Source organism: Dasypus novemcinctus, chromosome 11 (genome assembly GCF_030445035.2).
Source record: "Dasypus novemcinctus isolate mDasNov1 chromosome 11, mDasNov1.1.hap2, whole genome shotgun sequence".
Classification (NCBI taxonomy): Eukaryota; Metazoa; Chordata; class Mammalia; order Cingulata; family Dasypodidae; genus Dasypus; species Dasypus novemcinctus.
The window spans coordinates 57234178-57256761 of NC_080683.1; the positions used below are offsets into that span (position 1 = coordinate 57234178).

A 22584-nucleotide genomic window follows, 5' to 3' on the forward strand; every position below is an offset into this window, starting at 1 on the left:
TTTTGAGAACTTCCCATTTTGTCACACAGAGTTATAAATAAGACATGGACTGAAGGGTCAAGATTTAAGAAAAATAATAAAATTCACTGCTTCCTGAAGGTTATTCTTAAGGAGACTGGCTTTTCCCCCTCTGTGGTTTCGTGGTAGTGAAAATACAAAGATTACCAGTACAGATGGGTGACACTGCCTTGATTCATGTTGAGATGCTAGCTGTTTTATCCACTACTCCTTTTAACATCAATGCAAATGTGAAAACAGTGAAAAAGGCAAACACCATCTAAGTATTAGTATGAAACACATGTAGATCTTGTGGAAACCTAGAAGGAAGTCAGGGATTCCCAGAAGTCCACAGATGACCTTTTGAAGACCCTGTTTTAAACAATCCCTATCTATGCTGTGTTTCTATCACTCCCGAGTTGACTAATTAAATCTTCTTAGTTTTTGGTTTATGTTCAGAATGGTTTATGAATGTTTAGTTTTGCTCATAATAAAATTAGAGCATCCTGTGGAATTAAATTCATTTTGCTTTGCTGTTATTTATCTTCTATACTAGGTTCATCGTTGGGTCAATTACGAATCCATGCTGAAAGAGTGCCTGATTGGCAGAATGGCAGTTAAAGCAACTGTCCCTAAAGGTAAATGGTGCTAAAACAACCTTGAAATTGTCATAGATGTGTGACAACATGCATTTTTTTACTTGGATTTCAATAGATAGATTTAAATAAATCACTAATTTTTTCTCATTTTCACGGGCCCCCTGGTCTAGCTTCTCTGCAGGTTTTAATTCTTATTTGGAATCAAATAATGATTTTACTTTAAAATTTTGTTTTGTTTTGTAGAGAAAATTCATAGTATGAGAAGTAAGCATTGTGGAAGTAAGAAAGCTTTATTTGTTCTTTATTTAGTGTATTAGTCAGCCAAAGGGGTGCTGATGCAAAACACCAAAAATTGGTTGGTTTTTATAAAGGGTATTTATTTGGGGTGGGAGCTTACAAATACCAGGCCATTAAGCATAAGATACTTCCCTCACCAAAATCTATTTTCATGTGTTGGAGCAAAATGGCTGCTGACGTCTGTGAGGGTCCAGGCTTCCTGGGTTCCTCTGGGCTCAGCTACTGTTTTCTCCACAAGGTTAGCTATAGACTTTGAGGCTCTCTAGGCTTTGCCTCTCTCTACGAGGTCAGCTGTAGACTATCAGACGAACTGCTCTGTCTCTTTCTCTGGGGCTCCAGCTTAAGACTTCAGCATCAAACTCCAATATCAAAACTCCAACATTAAGAACCCTTGCATCAAAAGCTCCAACTCTGTCCTTTGCCATAACTTTTATCTGTGAGTCCCCACCCACCAAGGGACAGGGACTCAACACCCTAATGACATGGCCCAATCAAAGCTCTAATCATAACTCAATCATGCCCAGGTACAGACCAGATCACAAACATAAACCAATATCTATTTTTGGAATTTATAACCATATCAAACTGCTACATTTAGTTTTTCATTAGTCTCTTATTCTATTGATCTGTTTTTAAAATTTCATAGAAAGATTAGCTAGAACATTTAGTTAGAGTTGATCTTTAGTTTTTTTAGAATTTTTGAATAAGTAATAGATTCATGTGATTTAAAAATCAGAAAATACACAAAGTTATGCAGTGACAATCTCCTTCCCAACATTATCTCCCATTTGCCTTGCATCTTCCCACTCCGTGCACCCTCACCATTAATAACCCCTGTTCTTATTTTAAACTTCTTTAAAAATACCTTTTTCTTCTGTTTACCTTCTGAGCAAGGGCTCTACTCTCCTTATTAGTTGGTTTTGGAGCTCTTCTCTTTACCCCTCCTAAGCTTCTTTTCAAAGCATACCCTTTGAAAATTTTAAACAAGGAATAGGAGTAGCAGGAATACATAGCTTAGCCCATTACTGGGGAAGGAATTTTTTAGTGACTCCTGACCCTTTACTCCTGCATTTAGAATAAATTGGCCAGTTCAGTCAGATTCTACTACTACTTGGTTTAGTGGGTGTTTTAGTTTTCTAGGCTGCTGAAATGAATACCATGAAATGGATTGACCTAAACAATGGGAATTTATTAGTTCACAGTTTTGAGACTGAGAAAATGTCCAAAATCAAGGCATCATCAGGGCAATGCTTTCCTCTGAAGACTGGCTACCGGTGATCCTGGCTCCTCTATCACATGGAAAGGCACATGAGGGCGTCTATTGGTCTGTCCTTTCTCTTCCCAGTTTCATTGCTTTCAGCTTCTTGCTTTCTTGGCATGAGCTCATGTTTTCTCTCTCTCTCTCTCTCTCTCTCTCTCTCTCTCTCTCTCTCTCTCTCTCTCTCTCTCTGTCCATTCATTCCATTTATAAGGGATTCTAGTAATAGGGTTGAGACCCATCCTGAAGGAGGTGCAACACACCTTAATTGAAGTAGCCTCATCAAAATGTCCTATTACAATGATTTCATACCCATAGGAATGAAATTTGAGAACATGTTTTTCTGGGTACATACAGTTTCACATTACCACAGTGGGCTTTGTAATTCTAGGCTTTTTAGCCAGAGGCTTTTACTGGCACTGTGGAAATAGTACAGGCACACCTAGATTTGAGCCCTGGCTCCATGGCCTATTTCTTAAGGATTTATTTTTGTAAATAAGATATTGCTATTTATGTTATTTACAAAATCTCATACTAAAGGTGATATGTTCTCCAGTAATACCATTCAGGATGACTCAAAAAGTATGTCAGGCTCTTTAGGCTTCTATTCCATAAAAGGCATGAAATTGGTAAATGAACATTTCTGGTTTCACTTCTTCCTCTCTGAAAATGAAAGACAGATAATTGCAAAAGTGCTTGATTGGCGGCGGACTTGGCCTAGTGGTTAGGGCATCCGTCTATCACATGGGAGGTCCGCGGTTTTACCCTTGCCCCATGTGCAGCTGGCCCATGCGCAGTGCTGATGTGCTCTAGGAGTGCCCTGCCCCGCAGGGGTGTCCCCCACTTAGGGGAGCCCCACGCGCAAGGAGTGCGCCCCGTAAGGAGAGCCGCCCAGTGCGAAAGAAGGTGCAGCTTGCCCAGGAATGGTGCCGCACACATGGAGAGCTGACACAACAAGATGACGCAACAAAAAGAAACACAGATTCCCGTGCCGCTGACAACTACAGAAGCAGACAAAGAAGACGCAGCAAATAGACACAGAGAACAGACAACTGGGGTGGGGGGGAAGGGGAGAGAAAGAAATAAATAAATCTTTAAAAAAAAAAGTGCTTGTTTTAACTACACCCAACATCATTTTAAATGAATACCTTAGTACACAAGGAAATCCCCAGATATCACAATAAAGGTAGTTGGAAGCAGCAGTCTCTCCAAGCATTTTATACAGAGATTTTATTGGTAACACAGGGTATAGGAGACTAAGTCCTGGGTCCTAAACATCAAGGCATTGGAACTGAGATCCCTGCCTACGACTTGGATTCTTGAAGGACTATGTAATCAGTGAAATGGGAAGCCTTGAAAGAAAATCTGTCCAACTCCAAAGGGAGAGGTCAGAATGTCTTGTCTGTCATGGCCTTGTTTACACAAGGTAGTGGGAAAGAAAGAAACATTTCCTCCAGGAATTTGTAACCACAGCCCTACATACTCAAGAGTTTGGAATTCAAATATACCACCTTTGTGGTTTCAAAAACCTCAAGCCAAGAAATAAAATGTTCTCTCATCATTGGTTTCACAAGCCGCCTGGCAGATGCATATATGTATTTTTAATAGAGGACATATTTTCAACCTAAAACCATCAAAGTTCCCACATGTAATTGTGAGTGTAAAATAATTAGAGAGTGCATGAGGAAGCAAGTCAGCAGAAACAAATAGCAGAATTATACATCTAGGCCATCATGCATATATAAATAAAAATATGTTTGAAATGTTTAGGAAATTGAGAGTGACTTGATAGCATAAGGTAAAAATAAGAGACTAACTTGAAAATAATCATGCAGAATTGAAGAAGAACCAAATAGAACTAGAAATGAAAGGCAGAGTTGATGAAATTAAAAAATGCATAGCATGAATAGTCAAACAGAGTGGAATAGCAAAAGAGTTCAGTGAACTGAAATATTGAGCAGCAGAAACTATATGGGATGTGGTACAGACAAAAAGATGGAAAAATATACAAAAGATATAGAAGATAGAGTAATAAGACCTAACACTTGTAATCAGATTCCTAGAAGGAAGAGGTTATGAAAATGGAAGAGGGAATATCTGAAGAGATAATGGCTGAGAATTTTTCAGAACTGGTAAAAGAAATCCTTAAATTGAACAAGTTCAGCAAATCCCAAATAAATAAAAAGAAATCCACACATGGACTCTTTGTAGTGAGACTGCAGAACTTCTCAGTGAGAAGATAGGAAAAATGGCCAAAGAGAAAGAGACAGATTTCCTCAGAAAGTTGTGATTAGAAAATCAGCAGCTAATTTACTACCTGTCAGCTAATTTTGTTTACTAATTTAACTTACTAGACATTACAGCTCATTTATTAGATGCAACAGTAGAATCCAGGATAAAGTGGAATAGTATTTTGAAGACTGAAAAGCATTAAACTCATTCAGTAACAAGGATGAAATGAAGGCCTTTTAGATTAACAATAAAACCCCTGAAACAAAATCAGAAGGGTTGTAAATGGACACTGAGGATTCCAGACTATACCCTAATCATAAAGAATTAAACTATAACCATACACCTTTCCCTTCTCCCCACCTGGTTCAGGGGAGTGTATTTACAAAATAATAGTCCCCCACACCTTTTTAAAAAACACTGTCTCTAGATGTGATATTGATTACTGAAGCAGCATAACCTGAAGAAAGCAAACAGACAGACAGACCTGGTTTCAGTTCTCATCTCTGCCCTGCATAAGCTGTTCTTAGATATCAGATAATAGATGAAGATTTTCTCACCTGCAAAATGGAGTCTAATAAGAAATGGAGTTTAATCCTAGTGTTTTTGAGGATTACATAAAATAATGTTTGCTAACCATCTTTAGTAATAAGAAGCAATGGTGGAGGTAGTAGAAGCGTTGCTCTTGTGGTTATTTTTGCCTTCCCATACCTAAAATACTGAGGCTAATTTACATTTCTCTTCCTTTAACTTTTTTGTATCCCTACAGTTACCAGGTATAAACCAGCAGGTTCTGATATGTTTTGATGGTGAATAGTGGCTCTGTTTCTGTGAAAAATAAATTATTGTATTTATTTTCTGGTAAGGCATGTGAGAATGGAGTTGTGACTCAATCTGTATTTCACAATAAAACCTTTTTGGATCTGAGTGTTTTTCTAGGGTGAGGCTAGCAATAGACAGTGATATGAGATAATTTACAAGGCATTAGGTAGCAATGAGAAGAAATTTTACAAATCAGAAAAACTTTGGTTGCAAGTAATTGGATCCTTGTTAATAGTAAAGACTTGAGATACATACACAGATTGAACATCAAACAAAATAAGCACGGGATTGAGGTGAAGTATAAGATCTAGAGAAATAAAATTTGAGATCAAGGCTAACCAGAACCAGAAGATCTACAAAGGGACAAAATAACTAAGGAAAAAGATAAGAAATGCCTGTGATAATTAAAGTGAAAGTAACAGTAGCTCTTAAGGCTTTTCATCTGTGATCATCACACTCTGCAGGCCTGAGGCTTACTGATAGAGACCGTTAGATGAGGTTTCACCATGAGAATGAAAGGCTTTATTAGTAATTATGCTGAAAGCAGAGCATGTGTTTACCCTATAATTAGAACGTCTAGGTGAAGTGGGAACAGAGGATGAAAAGAGAATATTCCTATGATGGGATAGGGGGGAGTGGGAATGGGAGAATTTTATGCACGGAATTCTTCCAGTGCAAAAGCCCGGAAACTGTCTTTTAGATGGGGTGACCCTTCTTAGCCCAATGCAGGGCACCCAGAATTGACATTTTGAGGGTATCCGGCATTTGGGCAGTTCTGGGAGGTTACTTTTCAGTTTATTTGGTGTTTTCTAGTGTGGGGTGGTGAAATGCCTGGATGGCTAGAAAGAAATGGAAAAGCTAACAAATTCAGAATATAGAAAAAAATACTAATGGATCATTTTCAAGCCAATAATCAGTTATGCTTAATATAATTCTTTTTTAAAAATTGTACATTATGAGGGGATGAGATGGGGATAGGGAATGGGAAGTTAAGGCTTAAAATGTACAACATTCCTATTTGGAATGGTGGAAATTTTGGGTAATGGTTGGTAGTAATGGTAGCACAACATTGTGAACATAATTAACAGCACTGAAATATGTATCTGAATATGGTTAAGAGGGGCATTGTTAGATTGTATATAAAGTAACAGAATAAAAAAAAATCCATGGACCTACACAACACAGTGAACCCTAAATTAAACTATGGACTATAGTTAATAGCACAGTTATAAAAATGCGCTTGCATCAATTGTAAAAAGTGTTCCACACCAATGCCAGGTGTTAGTAATAGGGTGGTATGTGGGAATCCTGTATTTTATGTATGATTGATAAACCTACAACTTCTCTAATAAAGAAAAAAAATGTTATTTCTATTGTGCTTAGAAAGACTTATAAGAAATAGGAGAAACTTCGCTTAAAAAGGTAAACTCAAGTTACTAATTATTTATGTGGAACACTTTGCTATTTGGCAGATGAAAAATGAGTTTTTACTCTTTGCCCTTATTCTAGTCTTCAGTGTTCATTACAGTCATCACAAGCCTCATGTTTTTATTGAGCACTAGAAATGTGCCTATTCCCTGTCCCATTTTTTTTTAGGCGGCACTGGGGATTGAACCCAGGACCTTGTACATAGGAAGCAGGCACTCAACCATTGAGCTACACCTGCTCTGCCCTAGTCCAAATTGAGACATGCTGCAAGTGTAAACTATGTATTAGAATTTCAAGACTTAGTATGAAAAAAATAAAGTAAAATATCTCATAAAATTTATATTGGTAATTTTTAAAAATAGTCATATTTTCCAATATTCTACTGTAGTTTCAGGTAAGTTTCTAGTAGAGAGTAAGTTTCTAGCAGGAAGTCATGGTGAAAGGGATTTAACTGGATGAGTAAATTTGCTCTCTCAGCTGTGGCTGCCTTAATTTGCCCTTGCTGCTGTAAGACCCATTGTCTGGATGATTCCTGCCAGGAAGTTCTAAAAGAAAGGTAATTAAAAATGGGGTGTGAGCAGCTCCTGGTAATGGGATAGATGCCAGATTTCAGTAGAAAGTGTGTCTTGCTGTATAGACATGACTGATTGATGTTTTGTTTAGGTTACCACTTACTTTATTTTCAGAGAAAAATGGTTTTTAAACATACATATATTTGTGTACAAGTGAGTCCAAATAGGGAAGGAGTGGTCAATCTGTCAGAGAATAGGACAAGAATGGAAAATAACTGATAAATTGGAAATTTTCATAAAAATGACAAGTATAGCAGACTTAGGGAAAAAATATAAAATTCTAAACATGGAGTATATGCTATAATTAGCTAAGTGAATAATGGAGAAAAACTGACGAGGAGTAAGTAAGCACTCTGGTACTTTTAAAGCTTTTAATCCTGGGATTTTTCCGACTATATATTTCAATTATTAAATCTTCCTTTTAATTCTGCTAGTAAACTGGTAATGAGTAATTCTAAGCCTTGATTTGAAAGCTCTATAAAATTTAAAGATGTTTTAGAATATTTTTACAAAGATAAATAAAAGAATGTAAGCAGTAAGGTTAAAATATATAGAAATTATTATATTTTATAGGATTTGAGAAATGACCTGAGTGTATAACTTTTGAAACACAAACAAGAATTAGATCTAAGTTGTAATATGAGGAGTTGGATTTAAAGGTAAGGAAGAATTTCTAGAGAAAAATGATTATTAAACACATTATAGGGAGCCAAGGAGTCTTTTAGCAAAGCTAATTCAGTCAGAGGAATATAGGATGGTACATTTTGGACTTTGTGAATAAGATCCCTGGTAACAAGACTGAACTCATTTCTGGCGATTACATGATACTAACCTTTCGAAATAAGAGAGGAGGGTGAACTACAAGATAAATGTAAAGCATTCATATATAAATGCTCAGCAGTTTTCTTCCTTAAATACTTTTCTTCAGAGTCTCCTGACAAATGTTATACATTTTCAAAACTTAGCTAAAATATTCCTTCCTTAGTGGGATCCTTCAGATTCCTTCCAAGTAGAGCTGCCTCTTCTCTGCACTCCCATAATACCTGCTCTCTACCTCTTTTACAGCATTTTTAGACAGTATTAAAAATAGTATATTGACATTTTATTTTTATTGAGTTTATTCTATTTTTTACTAAGTAATATGTTCACATGATTCAAGAATGAGAATTTCCTTTGTCACGCCTCTGTCTCACATCTATACTTTTTCCCCTTCCCATGCACACATGAAGGTAATCACATCATTAATTTTATTGTGACCCCTTCCAAATTATCTTTACGCATGTACAAGCAACTGAATATAAATTCACATATACCTAACTTTTAATTCATATTGTATCATTTTATATCAATGTTCCTATTAAGATGTTGATCAACAGATATTTACTGAAAGAATGAACATGATTGTAAAACAGGATTTTTCTTACTTTATCCCAGGGACTAGTCCCTTAGTTCATTCAGTAGAGGTAAATTAGATTCACAACTAAAGATCCTCACTCAGCCCTCTTACTAAAGCAGAGGAGAGCAATTTCCCTGATAGATCATTGTGCTAGCCTTCTAAATGGCACTGTGACCCCTCTAGAGAGCATAGCTTTTATCAAAGTAATGTAGTTTAACATCATGAGGAGATTCAAATTATACTGACCACAGAACCAACAAAATGATGGAATTAGTTATTGAGACAGAATATCAGATTTCCTTCCTAGAAAGCATCTTATGTGACTAAGATTATTCAGATATTAAAACAGTTAATAAGATTAAATAATCCCTTCTTTCCTTCTATTTCTATGACTCAGTGTTTGAGAAGACTTGCAGAAGGAGATTACTAGAGTTTTTAAAGATAGTTTAGATCACTTAGGTGGAAGTTCTCTTCATACTGGTGCTTCTTATATTAAAAATGACTCAGAAAAAAAACAACCTAATTTAGCTGAGTCTAAAAAGTTTTGATGGATTCAAATCAATTTACAGCAGGCAGGAAGTAATCATATGAGAGAATTTTTCCCCCTAGAAATGAATTACCTGGGACAATTTCTCAAAATTTGTGAGCCTCATAGATAAAAACATTGTTTTTGCATAAGTGAGATTTACCAAACTGCCAGCTATCTTTTTTTTTTTTTTTAGATTTATTTATTTCTCCCAAGCCCCTTTGTTGTTTGCAGTTGCTGTGTCTATTTGTCTTCCTTGTTTTCCTAGGAAGCATCCAGAGCTGAATCCAGGACCTCTGATGTGGAGGGAGGTGCCCAATCCCTGAGCTACCTCCACTCCCTGCTCTGTTGTATCTACCATTATGTTTTTCCTCCCCACATCCTTTGTTGCACTGTCTTGCTGTGTCAGCTTGCCATGCCTGCCTGTAACATCAGCTTATTGTCTTCTTTAGAAGACACTGGAAACCTCCACTCCCTGCTTTGTTTTGTCTCTCATTACGTTTTTTCTTCTTGTGTCAGCTTGCCGCTCCTGCCCGTTACGCCAGCTCACTGTCTTCTTTAAGAGGCCCCAGAATCTGAACCAGGGACTTCCCATGTGGCAGGCTGGAGCCCAGTTGCCCGAGCCACTTCCGCCTCCCACTGCCAGCTATCTTGTACACTGAACATAGATTTAATTCACTTATATCTCTGTGAATTTGCTGTTTAAGTTAAAACCAATAATGATAACTTCAATGGCAAAGACAGATGAAACCATCTTGATGAAAGGAAGTGACCAAGGCGGGACATCAGCGATCCCTCACAAACTGTAATGACTGACTAGATTTTTATCTGGCAGTTGATAATCAAAGCTTTTTTAAAGGTATAATTTAAATGGTTTTTAGGTCTTATGTATTTTCAAGAAGTTTAACTGTAGAAAACTGCATATTCTGAAAAATGGGGCTCAGTTTCAGGGGAGACAAAGTCTAATCATGGATTTGCTGCTTTCAAGTCCTTGACTTCTGATTTTTCAGTCTTCAAATAGGGAATTAGATAATAATTTGTTGCATGTTGTTAAGATGTCTTTCAGTTATGAAATTATTTCATTAAAATGGCAAAAATGAATGACAATTCATCTTATAGCCTCTTTAATCATAATTATTTTGTGATGGGTGATTAAAATGGAGGTTATTATGGGATCTCTGATTAATTAAAAATCAGAACATAAAAAAATTCAAAAACATTATTTTTTCTTCTTTTCCCCCACCACCCTGCTGTTTTTGCTGTCTGTGTCCATTCACTGTGTGATCTTCTGTATCTATTTATCTTTCTGTCTTCTCATCTTTCTCCTCTACGATTCCCAGGCATTCAATCTTGGGGACCTCTGATGTTGGGAGAGGTTCCCTGTCAATTGTGCCACTTCAGTTCCTGGTCTCTTCTGCGCTTCACCTTGACTCTCCTCTTCATCTCTCTCTTGTTGTGTCATCATCTTGCTGTGTGACTCACTTGCATGGGCACTGGCTCACCTTGCAGGCACTTGGCTTGCTGCATGAATACTTGGCTCACCACGCAGGTACTGGGCTTACCGTGTGGACACTCATGTGGGCACTCAGCTCACCACATGGCCGCTCGGCCCACCGTGCAGGCACTGGCTTGCTGTGCGGGCACTGGCTCACCATGCGGACATTCACATGGGCGTTTGGTTCACCACGTGGGCACTCACGTGGGCACTCGGCTTGCCACGTGGGCACTCGGCTTGCTCTGTGGGCACTCATCTCGCCACGCAGGCACCCACATGGGCACTTGGCTCACTGCACGGGCACTTGGCTCATTGCACGGGCACTGGCTCACCATGGAGGCATGCCATCTCTTCTTTTTTACCAGGAGGCCCCAGGGATCAAACCTGGGTCCTCCCATATGGTAGGCAGAAGCCTTATCACTTGAGCCACATCCACTTCCCAAAAACATTGATTTAAATACATTAGTTCCTTTTTCTAAAAGACTAAGTGATGTCAGCTTAACCAGTGATCTCTTTCAATTTAATAGGATATTTTGTGCTAACCTATCGTACTGTTTTTGTGTGTTTTTTTAAAAACTTTGGTAACTTGCTGAGGCATTTATTTTGACCATAATGGCATACTGCTTGTGGGCAGCAAGATATAATATAGATCTGTGAGCCAGCTGCCATCCTGAAAGAAAATAACTTTTTTTTTCTGCATTGTAACTCTAATAATTGCATTGTGTGTACATATGAGAGTCATAACATAGTTTCAACTTTTTTTGGCCACTTAAACTTGGAGTAGCAATGATCATTTTAAATACTGACCTCAATAAAAGAGAAGGAGGGAAGCGGACATGGCTCAACTGATAGAGTGTCTGCCTACCATATAGAGGGTCCAGGGTTCTATACCCAGGGCCTTCTGACCCATTTGGTGAGCTGACCCACGCGCAGTGCTGCTGTGCAAGGAGTGCTGTGCTAAGTAGGAGCACCTCCGTGTAGGGGAGCCCCACGTGCAACGAGTGTGCCTTGCAAGGAGAGCCGCCCCTCATGAAAAAGCACAGCTCACCCAGGAGTGGCACTGCACACACAGCTGACGCAGCAAGATGATGCAACAAAAAATGACAGTTTCCTAGTGCTGCCTAATAATACAAGTGGACGCAGAAAAACACACAGTGAATGGACACAGAGAGCAGACAACGGAGGAGAATGGGAAGAGAAATAAATAAAATAAATCTTTAAAAAATAAATAAAAGAGAAAGATAATAAGGCATCTTTCTTTGGTTTGTTAGCATATATGTATGTATATCATATAAAGTATATGTGTATTTATAAGTATAATATGATAAATTATGGTTAATTTAGACCAGTTTATACCTTGATAACCTGGACAAAACTTGGATTTTTTTATATGCTCTTCAGGGAAATTACCAAGAAGTTAATATGGAAAAATGAAAACTGAAAAAAAAATAGGAGAGAAATGAGAGACAAGATCTGGATAAATGACTGGCAATCTTCAGAGATGAAAATTGTTAGCCTTATTTCCCTGTTCAGGCTTTAGAAGAAAATCTTTCAATGAAGAAGTGCTGTTATCTTTAAGTCAATAATATTTACTGATATACTAATGGTATTCTTATCTTTTTTTTCCAAATCACTGTATAGACTATCGTGAGGAAAAGAAAGTCTTAAATGGTAAGTCACATAAATTTATAGTCAACTATAGGGAGTGGATGTAGTTGAAGTGATTGAGTGCCTGCTTCCCATGTATGAGGTCCTGGGTTCAACCCCCAGTACTTCCTTAACAACAACATATATACATATGTATGTATGTATATAGTCAACTGTAAATTGTACTCACATGGTTATGACAGTATTACTTCATGGAATAGTCTTGGGTATTTAGGTGTTTTTAATACTACAGATATCTTTCCTTGCCCAAACTTGAAATCACAACCTTGGTGAGCTTTTAAAATGCTATGTTGATGCATGCCCACAAGCATGACTAAAATGAAAAAAGACACAATACCACATGTTGATTGAAGTTTAACTCTCATATACTGCTGGTAAAGAGTCTAAATTGGTAAGCCACTTGGAAAACTGTTTAGCATTATCTAGTAAAGCTAAACACATATCCCATATACCCATCAGAAATGTGGATATATGTTTTTCCAGAATGTCCATGTGCATGTACAAGAATATTTATAATAGAACTATGCATAATAGCCTCAAATTGGGAACAACCCCACATGTCCTTCAACAGAAGAATGAATAAACTGGTATATACATACAGTGGAAGACTACTCAGTAGTTAAAAGGAACAAACTACTGATGTACTTAACAGCGTGGATAAACTCTCAGAAAGCTCCAGATTTGATTTATTGCTTACTATTAATCATGCTTGTTTGACATAAGAATTGTAATGTCTGTAATGCTGGATCAAAAAAACCAGACCAAAAAGAGAACTTACTTTATGATTCCATTTTTTTAAAGGTCAAAGTAGGCAAAAACTTATCAGAATAGTGGTTACCACTAGGAGAGGGGTAATGTTTGAAAGAGGGAATGAGGAGGGTGCTGCCTACATGAGTGTTTTTCACTTTATGAAAATTCATTGAGTTACACATTTAGGATTTGTGTCCTTTTTTGTATATATGTAATATTTCAATAAGAAGTTTGTGAAAAAGACCAAAACGAACAATTTTTTTGTGGATGAACTATAGCTATTTTATTTTTCATTGTGAAGGCGTGCTTCCCAAGAGCCAAGTGACAGATACATTTGCCAAAGAAGGTCCTAGTTCTCCAAGGTATGCAGTCTTGTTTGTTTTTTTAAAAGTTAAATCAATTCTGCACCAAAATACACATATTTTAAAAACATAAAATAGCTCTGGGTTGTTTTATTGCTTACTATTAATCATGCTTTAAAATGTTTTTTTAAACTTATGCCCTCCCCCATTGTTTGTCTTCTCTCTGTGTCCATTGGCTGTGTGCTCTCTGTCTGCTTGTCTTCCTTTAGGCGGAACCAGGAACCAAACCTGGACCCCTCCCATATGGGAAAGATGCGCTCAGTCATTTGAGCCACCTCCACTCCATATTTTGTTGTATCTCTCATTGTGTTTCCTTGTTGTACATTAGCTTGTTGCATCAACTTCTTGCATTAGCTTGTTGTGTCAGCTTGTCTTCTCCAGGAGGCACTAACCAAATCTGGGACCTCCCATGTGGTAGGCATCACTTGAGCCACATCCACTTCCCAATCAAAGGATATGCTTAACATTTTTTATTTCTTTCGGTCTGATTCATATAATACCTATTTCTGTTTTACTGTATTTTTATAATATTGATCACAGTATATTCTGTGAGCCATTTCCTGTCATTAATATTCTGCTGAAGCATTTTTTGTCTGCATCCCATCATATGATCATACCAAAATTTATTCTATTTTTTGTATGCCTGGTTTATTGATTTTAATGAAAATATCTTAAAATGCATTGTACACTAATCATCTTAGTTAACAGTAAATTAAACAATACATGTATATTTTTGTTAATGGCATCTCAATATGCCCTCACAGTTACATGTATTATCTGTAGTTATTTCTCTTACTTCCTCTCTCCCTACTGCCAGTCTATATAACTCTAACAGCAAAAGTGGCATCCTGCCATGCTTGTTAAATCTGCTAAATTATTTTATGTGAAAATTTAAGATAAGTGCCTGAGGATACTGCCGATAGAATTTGCCTAGGGGTACCTATATGTAGGTAATAAGTGCAAATCTAGTATCAGTGTGATGAGTAGCTTTAGCAAAATGGAGACATAGTTAGTTTTACCTTAAGTTTTACTGTTGACCCATTAAACAACCTTAATAAGTTAATTTCTTTAGTAGTGACAAGGAGGAGTGAAGATAATAATAATAAGCATATAGATTTTTTCATACCTTTTAAAAAAAACAAATACGGTGTGTTCTATTATTGCCCTGATAAAAGATTTTAGTAAGGAGATGTAAAACCTTTATAAAAAGTGTCTAGTTTTGCTTTTACCCACGTTGGACTGCATTGAAGTATAAGATACTTTAAATTTGGAAATAACTCAATGATATAATAGGGAGCTTAACACATGATTAGACTACTTTATTTTGAAAAAAATTGTAACCCAGAGGAAGATATGTCTTATGTGAAATTTAAACATTTAATGATTTAATATGATAATGTCCATTATTGCCAATGTAATTATTCTTTTTTTTTTTTTTACTATTTTACAGCTATGACTGGTTCCAAACCGAGTCTTTAGTCACCATTGTCATATATACTAAACAGAAGGTAAATATATCTTTAAAATCAGAAAAAGAGTAAATAATAAATGTTAGTTAGCTATGTGCCAGATGATTTACTAAGCATTTTTCTTGTTGTCATCACAACAACTCTACAGTTAGATACTATTGTTATACCTATTTTGCAGATGAAGAAACTGAGAAAGATTAATTATTCTACCCATAGGCACACAATAAGGGGCAAATCCTGAATTTGAATCCAGGCAGTCTGGACCTTAACAGCCAATCTATCTAGTCTCTTAAAAGGAATCTACAAACTAGAAAGTATTTTATATGCTTCTCTGTGATTTATTTTTTTTTAACACATAGAGAACAAAAGTGAGAATACCAGTTAACCTCACCATAAAAACAAGTTTCCTGAATATAAATTGGGATTAGAGAGACAGGAGAGGTTGTACTGCTGTGGCTTAGTATGCTTATACCACTAATGGGGTTCAGATATCTTCTTGAAACTAAAATTGTCGAGATAATTCATTCAATTACATATTTCTTGAACACTTGCTTCATCTAAAGCACACTGTCTGAGATGTCAAGGATCTAAAGATGGGGCAAGCGGATGGGGCTCAAGTGATTGGGCTCCCCTCTAGGCTCCCCTCTACTGTATGGGAGGTCCAGGCTTCGATTTCCGGGGCCTCCTGGTGAAGGCAAGCTGGCCTTCGTGGTGAGCTGGCCCATGTGGAGTGCTGGCCTGAATGTAGTGCTGGCGCATACAGCAGTGCAGGCCTGAGCGGAGAGCTGGCGCAGCAAAATGATGCAACAAAAAGAGACACAGAAGAGAGACAATAAGAGACACAGCAGACCAGGGAGCTTAGGTGGTGTGAGAAAGAAGCAGACACAGAAGAATGTACAGCAAATGGACACAGAGCAGATAGTGGGCGGCGGGTGTGTGTGTGTTATTAAATAAGTAAACAAACAAATCTTTTTAAAAAAGGGTATCTAAAAATGGGCCAGATACATAGGCATCTGGCTTTCATGGACTTACAGCCCAGCCAGGAAATCAGATAAATAAGTAATGTATAACATCTCCAAACATTCTCCAGCAACTGACCAGTTGTGGAGCCACATGGATTGAAAGACAAATTCTGGCAACTGCGAAATTTTGAGAATTCATGGTACAGAACCATATCTAAACTGGTGGTTCCTCAGATTCTTTCAGCATGATTCCACCATTCTGCATGAGAACCTACTTTTGTATCCACATCACACAGTCCAGAACTAAAAGCCAGGGGCTAGGGAGGTGGAGTCTACTTCCCTAGGTAACATCAGTGGGACACAGGGTTGATGACTAAGGGGAGGGGCAAGGTTTGTATGTGAAATAATGTGTTCACTCTATGATATAAAGATAGTTACCAAAGTATCTTGCACCAAGGCTATGTAAAAATTGGAGACATCTAAAAATTTGTTAGTGAATTGGTTTTTAAAAAAATAAGCTGAGGTTGAGAAGTTGTATCATTTCCCCAGCATTGCAAAATAGTGGAAAAAGTTAAAATGACTCAAAATATCTTAGCTTTAAGACCTATACCAATCTTGGCTTCTGGTCTCATTCCAATTTTTTTTTTGGCCAAATTATTTAACAAATTTTATGGAGCAGCTACTAGGTTCCAAACAATGTTCTAAAGATAGTCCCTTTTGCTTAGAGTTTAGAGTAGGGATTCTAAACCTTTTTTGTTCCACGGACCCCTTTGCTGTCTGGTGAAAAACATGGACCCCTTACTAAGTATACTCTGTACAGTTATTTAATAAATACATCACATCACCAACACATCCCCACAAGAATGTTTTTTTGAATTTCAATTCAAACTCATGGACGCCTAGTTAAGAACGTCTGGTTTAGAGATTAGTGAGTAAAACTTATTAATCAGAAACAAATATATAATTAAAATTGTGTTATGTGGTTTGAAGGAGATGAACTAAGGTGTATGAGAGAGAAGCAAACAGGAGTAACCTTTATTTAGTTTGAAAGTCTGTAAGGAGTGATATATGAAATTCCACTGATTATCTTAAAAGTGTAATTGTAGAAGTTCAGAAAAAAATGTACTTCATAATCTTTCTCTTTTTGCCTTCTGTTTAAGGATATCAATTTAGACTCAGTAATAATTGATCATCAGGATGATTCATTTAGAGCAGAAATAATTATCAAAGATTATTCATATCTCATACATATTGGTGAGTATCTCATTTTTATTAATGGAAACCATTCCAGTTTCCTTTAAGTATGGCAGTATCTTGGTCTATAGTCTAGGTATTTATAATATTTTATCTGCTATAGTCATTTTAGTTTGTCACCTTTGATCAGTTTTTTTCCTGTTATTTCTTCATCTGCACTGAAGAAAGTGCTAACAAATGTCAGAACTGCTTCACCCTTCCAAGCTTTAAGCAATTGAATTGCAGTAAAAATTAATAAAATATAAAATATGCATTGGCCCAGTTTTGCTAAAATTTCTTGTACTTGATGCCTTCAAACAACTCTCCTAAGGACTCTCTGCATGTTCCTTCCATTGCATTGGCCTATTTCTTTCCACTCTGTCACAAGAAGCCAGCAGGTGAGGTAAAGCGGCCTGGACTATAAGGCTGCTATTGAATCCCTCAGCTGCTTATCCTTTCATGGCCAAAGAACAACCATACAATTCACTTCTTTCTGTTTCAAGACATTATAAATCTATCAGAAAAAGAAGTCAGAATGATGTCATCAACATGGCGACATAAGACATCCCAAAAAAACCTTCCCAGGGAGTCAGCGAATAGAAGGACAAATTTCACTTGCTTAGAACTTTGGAGGACGGTAGAGACTGGAGAAGGACTCCACAATTGATGAATTGAAGAAAGAGAAAAACATCAGGTAGGAAACCAGTTCTCCACTGGCCAGTCCTCTTCCCCTCCCCTTCACTTGGTCCCACACAGAACTTAAGAGTTCTCCAGAGGCAGCAGCCAGGTTGCTCCCACTGAGGAGACAAACTACAGAGGAACTCACAGTGGTGTTAGAACCCCATGCATATCCAGGCACAGGGACTTAAGCCTGCAGAGACCCAGGGTGGAACACAGGCTGCTGAGGAGTGCTACATACAAAAGGGCCTGGGGGTGGGGGTGGGGGGTGGAAGGAATTGTGGCAGAACTGCTGTGGCCAAGTGCACTCATTCAATCCAGTTACAGCAGGACTCCCTAAACACAAAATGGACTTTTCTGGAGTGATCCACCTTTCTGGATTGACCCCATCTGGCCCTCCAGGGGAGGGGGGATAACCTACTGAGTAGGAAACCAGAGGCAGAAAAGCCTCACAGAGGGGAAAAAAAAGGAAGGGGGTATTAAATGGAACTTCTGTAAGACTGGAGGGTCCAGGAACTGAAAAGTGTATGGAAAAATGGGGCACTGAGTGAGGGAGAGAATTTAAACAAATCACAGGAGTTGGGGAGAAATAAAAATTGTACTAGATATCCGGGGCAAGAATCAGATGAAGAATAAGTTGGACTGAGCATCAGAGAAGAACCTTACCACAAAGCCAATCAACAGTAAAAATCTAGACAAGGAGAAACTGACCTTCAGAGTCATCAAGATAATTAGATACCTAGACCTCAGTGAAAAATTAGAACCCATACTAAGAAACAGGAAGATATGGCTCAGTCAGGGGAACAAATTCAAAATTCAAAAGAGACAGAATTTGGAACAACTAATCAAGGAATTTCAGACCTCCTGAATCAACTCAAGGAAATGAAGGAAAATATGCTTAAAGAGATAAAGGATATTAAGAAGACAATGTGTGAACATAAAGAAGAATTTGAAAATATAAAAAGAAACAACTGCAATTAGAGGGATGAAAGGCACAATAGAGATTAAAATTACACTAGAGGCATACAAGAGCAGATTTGAACAGGCTGAAGAAAAAATCAGTAAACTAGAAGAAAGGACAATCAGAACCAAATAGTCAGAAGGGCATATAAAGAAAAGAATAGAATACGTTGAGCAGTGTCTCAGGGATTTGAGCAACAGCATGAAGCATACAAATACAAGCCACAGGTGTCCTAGAAGAAGACAAGGGAAGGGAGGAAGAAATAATATTTGAGGAAATAATGGCTGAACATTTCCCAAGTCTTCTGAGACATACACATATTTACACATAGATGCTCAATTAAAATATTTTTGGAATGGTTGCTCGACTTCAGAGAAAAATAAGGAAAAACTAAGCTAGACTGAGGCCTGACCTGCGTTCACTTATACATATGCACATGCACTGGAATGTGCATGCTTACATGCTGCCTCTCCCAGCCTTGCACCTTCATGGTTTGTAGATTGTGAGTATGGGACTATGCTTGGACAAGTGTGGGTTATCCACCTGTGGGCAAATGAATATTTCTTCTTTAATAAACAGTGGAGAGAAATGGAGACAGTGAAGAAATGTATATTTAAATAATTTGACTCTCCATTTTAGTTGTATATAAATTCCTTTTTTTGATCTCTCAGAATATATTTTACTTGTTTCATGGAGCTTTAAATAGTGTATAATAGAGCAATTTAAATAATCTTATTTGGTGTTTATAGACTATATGAATTAAAATTGGATTGTAATTAAATATATGTTTCCTTCCCAGGACTAAGTCATGAGATTCAGGAAGATTTTTCTGGTAAGCTACTGAGAAAAAAAAACAACTGATCTATATATAGAGAGAGGAGAAAAATCAGTGTTTGTCTTCTTTTTCACATGTATATGCTCAGGTTGAAAAACAAAGCCATGGTATTTTCTGTAAAAATAAATACATTAATTTTTAAAATTTAGTCTTTTCCTTCTGGTTTTAGTCCACCCCACCCCCTTCATTTTTTCTTTCCTCTTGTTCTTTTCATATTTTCACGCTTTCCTTATTTGTTCCTTAGAAAATGAAATTCTATCTCCTTTCCATTTTTCCTTCCTATCATTTCTGCCCTGTTCCAGACAGGCAGGTTGTAGAAATATACTTGATCCAACAAATTTTTCTTACGTGTATATTCTTAAGTGTTTAATGTTGCGAGAGCATATTAAATTTATTGCTGCATCTAAGGGTGGATTTTACACAGCAGTTTAACAAAAGACTCATAAAATGGTGATATCTTGTTTTAAAGTACTGTCAGAATACCTTAAACTGATTCTGTCTCCTCTTACTTTATACCAAAGTAAGCTCTGTAAACTGCATAAATTCAGCTCTTTAAAGTCAAGGAACTTGTCTTTATCTTTGTTAAGCTTCAAACCAGCAATCCATTGAATTGAATTTATTTGACCAATTCTACTGGATTATGTGTTTACAGTGGGGAAAAGCAGATATTAAAACATTGTTTATAATGACAAAATGTAATGTTTTAGGTCTTTAAAAACACATTCGATTCATATAATTTAAACCAGCATATAAAATTCTTTATTATTATACTCATAAATTCTGAGTTGTTTTAATCATTCAGAAAACAGATAGGGACTTTCTTATCAAAGGTTCAAATGCACTTTTTAAGTTTACTTCATATTTATTAAGGACACATTCTCCCAGACTTGTGTTTATTAGGTTCAGTATTGTTTTTCTGAAGTTACTCGTAAGAACTCCCTCAGATCCCAACCAAGAAATGTTAAAAGAGAATAAATTAAATTTGCTTTTGTATGTAAATTCAATGTCCTATTTATATAATAGCGCTATTTTTTTTTTTTTGGTGAATGTTAATTAGTTCCCAAAGCTATATTTGAACTCATATGAAAATCTGTAATACATATTAGTTTGGTCCTTGGTAAATTAGTTTGGAAGAGGTTAATCTGAATCTAAAATGAATTAAGCTAGATTGAACATCATATAAGGCATAAACCATTTTGATGAATATGTGAAAAAAATATTATTTATACTAGTAATGATCAGTATCATTCATTTATAGTGTGGGTATTTAGATTTAGAAAGATTGGTTTTGAATGAAATCTTACATTAATATCAGTGACTATAAATTGATTTTCTTCCTTTTTTTTCAGTGCAGATTGTTGAGAATGTGGGAAAAATAGAGATTGTCCTAAAGAAAAAAGAAAATACTACTTGGAAATATCTTGGTCACCCTCTAGAGAATCATAATTCATTTATTCTAAAGAAAGATACAGGTATGCTGTGTGTTTCATTTCTGTTTACTCTGAAGTTTACCGTTCATTTCCTTCTTTTAGTTTTTGTAAGCTCTTTAAAATCTAAAACTAATGTATATCCAGAGAAGGGCACAAATTATAAATGTTCTGCTTGATGAATTTTCACAAAGGAAACACACCTTGTTTTTTCTCTTTGAAATTGGTAGGATTTGCTCCTAGCTCCAAGTGTTTTGAAATTTCACAATGATATGCTTAATGTGGGTCTGTTTTCATCCTTTGTGCTAATCTTTTCAATATGAAAATTTATAACTTTCAGTTCTGGGTATTATTCTTGATTTTTCTTCCCTCCATGGTCTGCTTTGCTTTCTTCAAGTATTCGTATACTGGACCTCCTTAACTAGTCCTCAAATGGCCTTTTCTCCCTTAATTTCAATTTTTTTCCTTTTGTTTTACTTTTTCATTAGAGATTTCTTCACCTGTGTCTTCCAAACCTTTTAGTCAGTTATTCATTTCTACTATCATATTTTTAAATTCTAAGAACTCTTTTGATATCTGTTCCTTTGTGTTAGCATATGGTTCTTAGTTCCTCTTACCTTTCTAAAAATTACCAGTAGTGTTTTAATGTTTTCCACTTCCTGTGTAACCCCTGTGTCCTGCAAGTTTGTTTGTCTTTTGTTATTATTGATTTGCTTTGGCCTTTGATATTAGATCCTTTCTTTGAATGTCTACTGATCCCATGACTGCTCATATTTCAGGGTGGGACCCTAAAAGCTGATTGGAAACTCTGTTTATGTGGGTGTGGCTTGTTGACAGTGATCTGGTGGGATTGTTCCTTTGAAAAAATTACAGTATCAGTGTTTTGTTCAGAGCCTCCTACCTTGTACCTGGCATTCTGGCAACCATGTGGTAAAAGACCGTTGGGTGTCTGTAAACTTCACTTAATATTCCTGTTCTTACCTAGTATACCTGATCCAAAGACCCTTTGTTTTCACTTTGTTTCACTCGAGAGGGAAAACAAAACAAAACAAACAAACAACAACAAGAACAACACACCTAATATTTTGCCAGCCTGGGAAAGCAATGTGGTTGTACCAAGTAGAAGAGAGCCTCGGAGGTGGGGTGGAGCGATAGTGTCTCCAAGCTTCTTGAGTGAACCTCTATCCAGAAAATGTTTTTAGCCCTACCTTTGCCCTCGGTTTCAGAAGTGCTAGATCCTGCCAGTTTCTGAGACTTAAAGGGATTTTATAGTACAAATATGTTTGTTCTTCACTTTCTATCCTTCAAGTTTTGAATTCAGCTTTCTCAGGTCTTCTGTCAGTACCAGTCATCTTTGCTTTGTCAACTTCTAAAGTTTTGCTGCTGTTATCTTTTATTTCTATTCTTTTTGTCTTTGTCGGTTTATGTCTTAAGAAAACAACCAAACATACATTCTTCGCTGGCATTTTAGGGGAATTCAGAATGAACTAACTGCATCTATTCAGTTTACTATCTTTATATATTTAAAATTATTAAAGTATATTTATAGATAATATTTTTCTTTTCAGAAAAAACAAACCAGATATCTTAATTTGAGTAACATTGTATAGAGAAAACTAT

The 22584-nt window shown here is 36.6% G+C and overlaps 1 protein-coding gene across 7 annotated transcripts in view; it reads left to right on the forward strand.

Annotated features, from left to right (window-relative positions):
- Window positions 1–22584, forward strand: part of LOC101437731 (cytochrome b5 reductase 4) — an 83098-nt gene that overhangs the window by 29765 nt on the left and 30749 nt on the right. For all 7 annotated transcript variants that reach the window (XR_011650090.1, XR_011650091.1, XM_058307099.2 and 4 more), the window contains 7 exons: window positions 554–635; window positions 12261–12290; window positions 13339–13399; window positions 14850–14907; window positions 16991–17084; window positions 19502–19534; window positions 20887–21009. Coding sequence is in view for 5 of the 7 variants with exons in the window: in XM_058307099.2 (XP_058163082.1) it covers window positions 554–635; window positions 12261–12290; window positions 13339–13399; window positions 14850–14907; window positions 16991–17084; window positions 19502–19534; window positions 20887–21009 (481 nt within the window). In the remaining 2 variants the exon portion in view is untranslated. The remainder of the gene's footprint in view (window positions 1–553; window positions 636–12260; window positions 12291–13338; window positions 13400–14849; window positions 14908–16990; window positions 17085–19501; window positions 19535–20886; window positions 21010–22584) is intronic.